General features: G+C 38.2%; 1 protein-coding gene across 1 annotated transcript in view; it reads right to left on the bottom strand.

Annotated features, from left to right (window-relative positions):
- Window positions 1-254: 254 nt before the first annotated feature.
- The window catches only part of LOC109469439, an 11,618-nt gene continuing 2,921 nt past the window's right edge, over window positions 255-8,951 (bottom strand). Inside the window, exons 3-16 of the mRNA XM_019767958.1 lie at window positions 7,247-7,362; window positions 6,841-7,153; window positions 6,345-6,397; window positions 6,161-6,205; window positions 5,758-5,811; window positions 5,426-5,529; window positions 4,764-4,843; window positions 4,097-4,185; window positions 3,859-3,960; window positions 3,580-3,658; window positions 2,819-2,873; window positions 2,308-2,493; window positions 619-693; window positions 255-272 (exon numbers count right to left, since the gene is read on the bottom strand). Of these exons, the coding sequence (XP_019623517.1) occupies window positions 255-272; window positions 619-693; window positions 2,308-2,493; window positions 2,819-2,873; window positions 3,580-3,658; window positions 3,859-3,960; window positions 4,097-4,185; window positions 4,764-4,843; window positions 5,426-5,529; window positions 5,758-5,811; window positions 6,161-6,205; window positions 6,345-6,397; window positions 6,841-7,153; window positions 7,247-7,362 (1,369 nt within the window). The remainder of the gene's footprint in view (window positions 273-618; window positions 694-2,307; window positions 2,494-2,818; window positions 2,874-3,579; window positions 3,659-3,858; window positions 3,961-4,096; window positions 4,186-4,763; window positions 4,844-5,425; window positions 5,530-5,757; window positions 5,812-6,160; window positions 6,206-6,344; window positions 6,398-6,840; window positions 7,154-7,246; window positions 7,363-8,951) is intronic.

The raw sequence follows: 8,951 nt of genomic DNA on the forward strand, positions 1-8,951 counted from the left end.
CTGAAACTGTTAATATTTTTAAGTCAAAGATAGACAATTACTGGAAGGGGAAGGAGTACAACATTGACTTTACTTAAGAAACTCCCACAAACTCTCCCATTTTAACTCTGAACTTTAGAACTGAACGTTATATTTATGTTGTTTAATGTTTTAACATGTGCAAAAAGCAACTCTAAACTATCCTCGGTGCTGCCACTACTGGATCCTATGTGCTGCCATTAATCACAGAAGTGTAGTTCTGGACAGACAATTCTTCACTCATCAGGGTCTTCCTGAAAGAGAGAAAATAATGGTGTTGGAACACTAAAGAGTCATTGCACGAGAAAACAAGGCAGAGGTCAGAAGACTGCGGGTCGGCCAAATCTGCTCATACATAGTTAGAAAGTATGTGCAACTATGACCAGCCACATATGATTAAAACTCTTCAGGTATTTTCGTTATGGAGTTCTGGGACCCCCTGAGATACCCTCGAAAATTCCTGCAATTGCAATCACATCCTCTTAAAATCAACTTTTGTCTTGGGTACGATATATGGAAATATAAAAGCTATGTCAATATCTATATTAGTACTGACATGGTAGCCTTCGCAAGAACAATTATACATATGTAGGACTATACCTGGATGAGAGGAACTGTGCTGGCTGCTGATGTGTCCCTCATCGAGTTGTGCCTCCCATGCTGAGGAAAGGTCACCTGTAAAAATAAAGATTCTGAAGCATTAGATTTCTTCAATACTCATAATGCAGGGTAGTTATGTAGCTCTTTATATGGACTGCTGGTTGAGAGATACTTTAAGAGTTCTAAAAGGAATCAGGTATAAATTTTAGCTTGTTCTGAATCTGCATTGATACAAATTGAATTAACTCAATTTTCATAAAATAAGACTCTAACTCCATGTCATCTTAAAGGGGCTCTCCGGTCTAGAAGCAGGTATCATTTTCTGTTATTATTTTGATCAAGTTACGGTTAGCTGTCTTTTTTTTGTGCCATAAAACTACTTTTATATATGGACAAATTAATACAGAATGGCTCACAAATAAATTGATCAAAACTTGTTGGCATGGCAGTTATGATGGCATTTGTGCATGGCAGATACATTTAGTAGCCTGGTGTCCAGCCTTGTTAGCTTTAGTCCGCTCCCCAAGATCCACTCCCCGCCGGCGGACAAGGCTGGACACCAGGCTAACCTTCAGTCCATTCAAAAACACAGTCCTAACCAACATAATATTAATTCATCATCCTTGACATGTGGTTCGACTGTGTTGTCGTGTTGAACGACGATTGACCTTCCCCATCAACACAAAGTGCGCATTAAATTCTGGGATTGCGAAAAGGTATTAAAGGCTTTTTACGGATTCTATTGCTACAATGTTAACCATGTATTCAGGCTTCAACTTATGGTAAATAAACAGCATGACAATTTATTCTCTGATGAATCCTAATACCCACTTCTGCAGTAGAGAGCTCCTTAAATACACTAATAATGAAGTCCCTGTACTGACTGGACAGCGGGACAAACCCAAAGATATAAACAAAGTGCGTACCACCGAGTCATTTTCAGTGTCCAAAGCTGTGTCCTGTGGCAAATGGAGGAAATACAAATACAATACATAAATGCTGAGTTATTTTGAGTACTAAAATATCAAGGTAAACATTTTGGTTTTGGTAACAACCCTCCCCCCTTCATCCTGGTCTCAAGTTGCTATCCAACAATAACTAGCTTGATCTCGTCAGTCGGGTGTTTTAGGTATGCTGATTCCATGGCAAAACGAAGAGAAACATTGGAAACGACTCCAAAGCTTTGCATGATCAAAAAGTTAAGGCCCTAATTAGGGGTCAAACCTGTTGGGAATATGAACATGGCTTATGCATCTGGTCTGGATGCTGACCCCATGTACACAAAAGCTATGAATAGTATGATCATGGTAAAAGCCAGTAAGAAACCCCTAGTGTTCAGACTCGTTTTTTTGTCAGGCAAAACACTAAAAAAAACCTTACCACACATCATTGCAAGGTGGTTTTTGAAAATCTAATTAATACCTTTAAAGAAGTGGTTGATTTGTGATCATACTAGGCTAAATAAAAACCGTTTTCTATGCTAATTATCTATCAGGTTTAAACTGGTATTGAAAAGTATGGTATGAATTGGGTATAAATGTTATAATTTTTCTTAACCCTTACACAGGAAGTTTCCCTTTACTAGTTTTAGAGAGTGACCATGTAAAAATCATGTAAAATTTGTCTGTCAGCGCAACTTGCATTTGCTACAAAATATTCTGTCTGGTTTTGAATTACAAAAAATCTTACCAGCTGTTGTAGGCCGAAATTTTGCCATGCTGCCCTGGTGTGAAGGAAGGCATTCTGGGAGTGTGACTCCTCCTCTGACATGTCTGAGTCGGCGTACTCATCCATCTCGCTCTGTGGTTCATCCATTTCAACCTCAGAGTCCCTTGAAGGCCCAGCCTGTGGTTCTGCACTGACAGCCTGTACAGCCTGTCAAAGAAAAGATTGAATTGATGCATTATGAGCAAATGATGCAAATAAATGAATTCAAAATGATCCAAAATGTGAAACATGATCTAGTTAAGGCAGCTGAGGAAATCACTCCCAGGGTTGGTGAAAAATGCATCCGTGGCGGGATATGTATTTTAACATGTGTTAAGGAAAAGATACATTACAGTCAAAAGGTAGCACTACATTCAAGCAAAGTATATTCCATGTGATATCTGGTTTAAATTGTCAATCCAAACATGTCTGTTGAGTTTCAGCTCCTAGTCACTGTAATACTATTTATTTTAGGGAGAGACAATTGATTTACCTGAAACTCCTCGTCCTGCCTGGCACGTACAGCTCTCCACTGCTGATAGTTTGCCCTGCAGTGAATATATATATGTATTTAACAGAAGCCAAAACATTGCAAACCTGATCAACATAAAAACACGTCCAGTCGAACCACATGACTCAGTATTAAATGTTTCACTGGAAGAAAGTACATATGTAACAGGAGCACCTTTTGAGAAAGATAACACCTGACGCACTGCTACCAGGCTAAGAAATGGAATGAGGCTGCATTGTTTGAAGGTTACGCCATGCTAAATTTTTGGACAACATGGCTAATTAATGTTTTCACATATGATGTTACTTCTATCAAAATGACTGTGGTGCAGCCTGTCTGACAATGTGCATTGCTGAGACTGTAGTGTCAAGAAACAATTACCTCTATTAAATAAAATCTACAAGTACATAATACTTGACATACATGTATAGAATCATGATTAATTTTACTTGTATTCAATGATTCAGAATCAAAATGCAGATGTCATTGTCTATATCCATGTTGATATGTAAGGATGTTAGCATGTTGATATGTATGTTTGGAAGGGGGGATTGGGTCAGTGCATCAGATTCTACACTACATGTAGCTGTAAGACCAATGCAGTGCAATGTGACCCAGTCAGAGTAGCCCTGAGGAAGGTGACAGGCAGTCACCAAAACTTCCGGTTGTGTAAAAATGAGTGTTTTAAGGCACATTTTGCTTGCATATGATGGCAAGTGCTACAACAAATTGGATAATCTCACCTTTGTTGCCTAACACCCAGAACAGTTGTTTCCGCCAGTTCCATGGCATCAAAAAGTGCCAGCATTGACAGATTGTTCTCTAAATCATATAATGAGAGAAAGGTATTTCAGCACAACATGTTGTTAACAGAGCATTATATTGATGAGCACATTATTTGAAAACTGAAATTGTAACTTCTTTTGGGTACTTAACTAACTTTTTAAATATAGAAGTTACATTAATTGTTGAAAGAAACAACAAAATATAAAAAAAAAACTTATTAAATCTTGAAAGCTCACCATCAAATACCCGGAGCGTCCGCATGCGTGAGGTCTGCCCAGGTACACAGACGACCAGGATGTTTCTGGTACTGTGGGCAGGCAGGCTCAAACGGGTGCGAGCTGTAATTTAATACATATGCAATGTATCCCGTTACTGGTTTTCTCATGTAGGGAATAGAGGAAACATATTATGCCTTTAAACATGTCAACATTCACAACATGAATCGCCTTGAATTGAAGGAAATGAGATATTTACCCAAGTTTCCTTGACTTGAATTTGGTCCAGCTACCCACAGGTACGCCAAATCCAGCAGTCTTTCTGCAACTTCCCGTTCCAGGAGAATACTTCAAATTAAAGTAAAAAAAAAAATGAAATCATTAGTTACAATATTTGGCAAGCATACTGCTGTCCTCCATTGTGGATGAAATCCTGTATGTGCAATTAACATCATCTTGTCAAATAATTATCCCTTTTCCATGGAGGCTGGAAATGCTGGGCGACAGCTTTATGAATGTAGGAACTGAATTTTTGGCAGTTTTGTGTTTTGTTGAGTGTTTTCAATCATCCTATCAGTTTCACACATTGAATCATACTCCAGTTATAAAATCATTTGGAACAACCTGCATTGAAGGTTGCAGTACACTTGCTCAATGATCACCTTCCTGCGGAAAGGGGACCTACCAAATATTGCAAAAAAAAAGAGAAACAGAATAATCTAAATCCTAAAATAAATGTCTCTCATTATATAGCATTCCCGTGTTGACTAAAGTACTTCTTTAAAACTGTAACTGCACTGTAACTGTTACATTTCACTGTAACCTTCACATAATCTACTTGAATTGATTTTGTAACCCACACTGGCAAACGTACTGGCATACTGGGAAATCTTGTTTTGAGCAAACCTGTCAAAATACAATCTTACCGCATTATTGCATTGCTAGGCTGTGGTGGTGTAATAGCAACCAACAACACACGCAGGTCTGTGGTGGCCTGAGCTTGCGCCTGTTTGGAATAAACACATTCAATCAAGGATGGGAAGGCAGGGGCTGCCTGAAGGATCTGGAGTTAATACAGGATATAGACTGTAAGGTTTGCAACTCCGATAGCATAGAAGATGAAATGCATTCTAGTGTGTCGAACATGACACACTATTTAGACCAATCCACTTAGACAAACTGTATAAAGGTAGAACAAAGAAAGGGTCATGTACTGATGTCCACCAGTAATGACAACACAATAGAAAAATTCTGTGAATTTATCTTGCTTTAAAAAGAGAGAAGAAATCTTCAAGGCCTAGATTAGATAGAAGGTTCTCTAGTAGTTGTTAAGACTTTTATGTCATTCTGTTATTCTTGTATCCTACATGTATGTATCATGTTACTTAGTATGATGTACATGTAACATCACACACTGATGTACGCCCCATGGGCATGAACATGCAATTAAACAAAGAATATACTGCGGTTACTACATCTAGTGAGGAATGAAGCAATCATGAGTAAGTATGGCATCTATCCCCCCCCCCATACCAGGATACCAAAGCCCATTACAAAACTTAAGGAAGGTATTCAGAGGTCATCATACCAGTTCAAACTCGATGGTCAGGATTGGCAGGTTCAATATCTGAGTCCCTCCACCAAGTTCATCAGCAAATGTGACTGTATTATACAGGTGTCCGGTGAAGGGATCTGCAAGCAAGTTAATGAAAGTTAAATGATAAAAAATTAAACAAATGACTTTAAGCTGTCTTACCCCTGTCCCCACAAAGAAAAATACCATGTAAAACCATATTCAAAATAGTGTTAAATGGTTCCTGTTATGAAAAGCAAAACATGCCAGTGTCTTCTTGTGGACAAACACATCTTTGCAAGATAAGTTAAGCATCTAAAATTTCATAGAAAGCAAATATGCCTTACCATATGGTCCTCCAAACAATTCTCCAAAGTTTTCGTTGAGGTAGAGAGAACCATCTGACAAAAGACAGAAACCACTCCCCTTAGTTTTGGGCAATAGAATTCAATCATTCATTCATGGCATGTAACATTCAAGACACAATGTTGGTGATTCAATGTCACTTTCACAGGAATGCGATTTTGTCACACCTACATGCATGAGTACAACAGCTTAATTATATATATGGCAATTACAAAATACTTCTTATTTTGGACAGGGGTGATTTGTGCAGGAGGGGAGAACAGTCCATTTGTGCGGGAGGGGAATAGATCCATTTTTGGTACTGGGGATGTAGTGAAGCCATCTGCTGCATTTGCTCCCAAGCAAATGTCGGCCTTTCTAGTATATAAAATATTATAAGCTTACCTTCCCCAACATCGATGCCTGGAGTTGTTATCACAACCTGAATATCTGTAAATTAATGAAGTCAAGAGGAAGAAAGCATCAGATAATGTTTTATGCTACATGTCCATCACATAGATGTATTTGAATGCAGCATTTAAAAATTTCATGAACTTTCAATTGGATGACGAATTGTCACATGACTCACCATTAGCATTTGCGCGTGCAGGGTTGATCGGTACATATTCCTCAACATCCATACTGTGAAGAAAATAATTGTTGCATATTGTCAAAAAGACTAAAAGTTGTTATGAATGCTTATAACTATGAAATTGTTACTTAAAGCTACTTGGGATTACCATTGTCACAAGGCACAGGTGGCCTATATATTGACAATTATTTCAGCTTTTTTATATATATATATAGAATATCAATAATTCAACAGAAAACCTGATAACAAAAACTATTTGCCTTTCAGTCTAAAGTGTGGTAAAAACAAGATGCCTTCACTCTTACGATAATTGGACAGTCAAAACAAAGCAAGGCTACCCTATAATTTTATAGGTTACAAAGGTTATTTTCAATGATTTACACATCAGAAACTCTCCACAACATTCAAACTAAAATTCAAACCAAACTTTTGCTACAACTAGTATGAGAGTCTTTGTTGGAGATAAGAAAAGGGAAACAATTAAGTGACTCACATCTCATCATCCGAAATGTCAAATACTGACAGTCTTGCACTGTCTAGTCCACGGTTCTCGTGTTGTCCCCGGGGGTTGGGGGAGTTAGCGCCGCCAGCGTTCTGCTGGTCCATCCGTTGTCCCTGTCCCCGGGGGTTGGTGGAGTTAGCGCCGCCCGGGTTCTGCTGGTCCATCCGTTGTCCCTGGCCCCGGGGGTTGGTGGAGTCAGTGCCACCAGGGTTCTCGTCGATCCCTTGTCCCCTTGGGTTGGAAGACCTTTCCGTGTTCTGGCGTCTGGGATTGCTGGGGATGCTGTGGTTCTGCGACACTGTAGCTGGAGATAAAAATATGGAGGTAATTTAAGAGTCAATGTCATCAAAGTTGTCATTCTTAATAAGGCTAATGAAAAAGTCTTTAGTCTTCTTACCGATGTACACTGTCGAAGAATTATTAGGATTCCAAATCCTCTCGCCATCAATAGCCTCCAGGGGCTCCACACTGTATCTCCAGCCCCTATGAGTCGGGGTGTAGAGGTACAGTGGCCTGCATTAACAAAAGAATACATAAAAATGTTTAAATAGCAAACATTCCAAGCCCTAGTATAAAAGAGAAGGTTATCCTCAATGACACTTCAGTCAACATAACGTTATAGTGATACGGTGATACCTTGATAACAGTAAGTAAGCTCGGATAGAAGCTAGTCCTTAGAAATTCTAGAACGCTTTTCTCCAATGTAAGCAGAGGTCTCAGGTTAGTGGTGAGTGGTTTTCTTCCCAGAGTCTACGTCTATCACAAAATTAGGCTGGGTAACATACATTACCCTAAGGCCACACCAATTTAATTTCATGGTTAACGGATTCGCCCGCTTAATTTTTTTCTGATTTGCAAATAAAAATAAAAATTCAAAATCAACTGCAAAATGCTCATATTTTGCCCAGAACAGTTGAAAATGGTCCTTTTCATCCTACTTGATACAGATATTCCATCTTTCGATGCAATGGTATCATTAGAAGTTCAAAATTCATTGTTTAAATTTTGAACAAGCCTGGTGTGTTGACTTCATGGCTCTTTATTATAATATCGTACCATTTGGGGCCATAAAAGGATGCCTTGGCCTGTTTTTTTTTTTTTTTTTTTTTTGCCCGCCTGCTCCATTATTTTTCTAGGAAAATCCGTTAACCAAGAAATTAAATTGGTGTGGCCTAATCTGTTCATCTAAAAGAAAACCGGAGTCAGTCAGCTGAAGACTGTGGCCATCTGTGCCTTACCAACATCTTTAACGCCCTGTTACCTGTGGAGCTTTATAAAACAAAAGGTGTCCATTACCCTATGCATTACGAGTGTAACTTGCAGGCTCATTAACAAAACATTCATGTACAGATGAAAAGTGCCTGTTTTTTTGCCAGTTTATGACTCGCACGAGCGACATTTTATCGTGAAATCATATTGCAAATGAATACCTTTGTCAGACTTATTGCTGTGTTAGCTATTTATCTTATTGCAGGACAGTTTTTTTGCGATTCAAGCATATAAGACTGTCAAAGGACTGTAGGAATAACAGCAAGTGTATGCCATATGGCAGTATGACATGGTCTGTAGTCTGTTGAACAATTGATTGAACCATTCTTCCCTTTCACCTCGGCTTTGGGCCGGCAAACGTAAAAATAGGTACCATAGGCAACAGTAAAGCAGAAAATGATTAGGAAGAAATTGGGAAACTGTGAAAAAAAAGGAAAAAATGTTGTGTTTCCTGTTTCCCTACCAACCCTAGAAACACCTGCTGACCATACTAGTAGTCATTTTTAATGAATCCCAGCAAGTACATAATTTAAATTACTTTCTTAGAGCTGATATACCTTTTGTAGCTTGATAATCTGATACCTGAGAAATGAAACATTGTACTAGACAACCAGTTTACCAACATAAGTGTCCTCATGCAAGTTTTACTAAATCATAAAACTGGATTGTAACAGCGTTATGACTTGGATTAAAAAAAGAATAATCCCTACCTACCGAACCTTAGATTTTTTTATATATAACGGTTAACTGTTATATATATATATATATATATATATATATATATATATATATATATATATATATATATATATATATATATATATATATATATA

This window comes from Branchiostoma belcheri, unplaced genomic scaffold (assembly GCF_001625305.1).
Source record: "Branchiostoma belcheri isolate BF01 breed outbred unplaced genomic scaffold, Haploidv18h27 scaffold203, whole genome shotgun sequence".
NCBI classification, from domain to species: domain Eukaryota; kingdom Metazoa; phylum Chordata; class Leptocardii; order Amphioxiformes; family Branchiostomatidae; genus Branchiostoma; species Branchiostoma belcheri.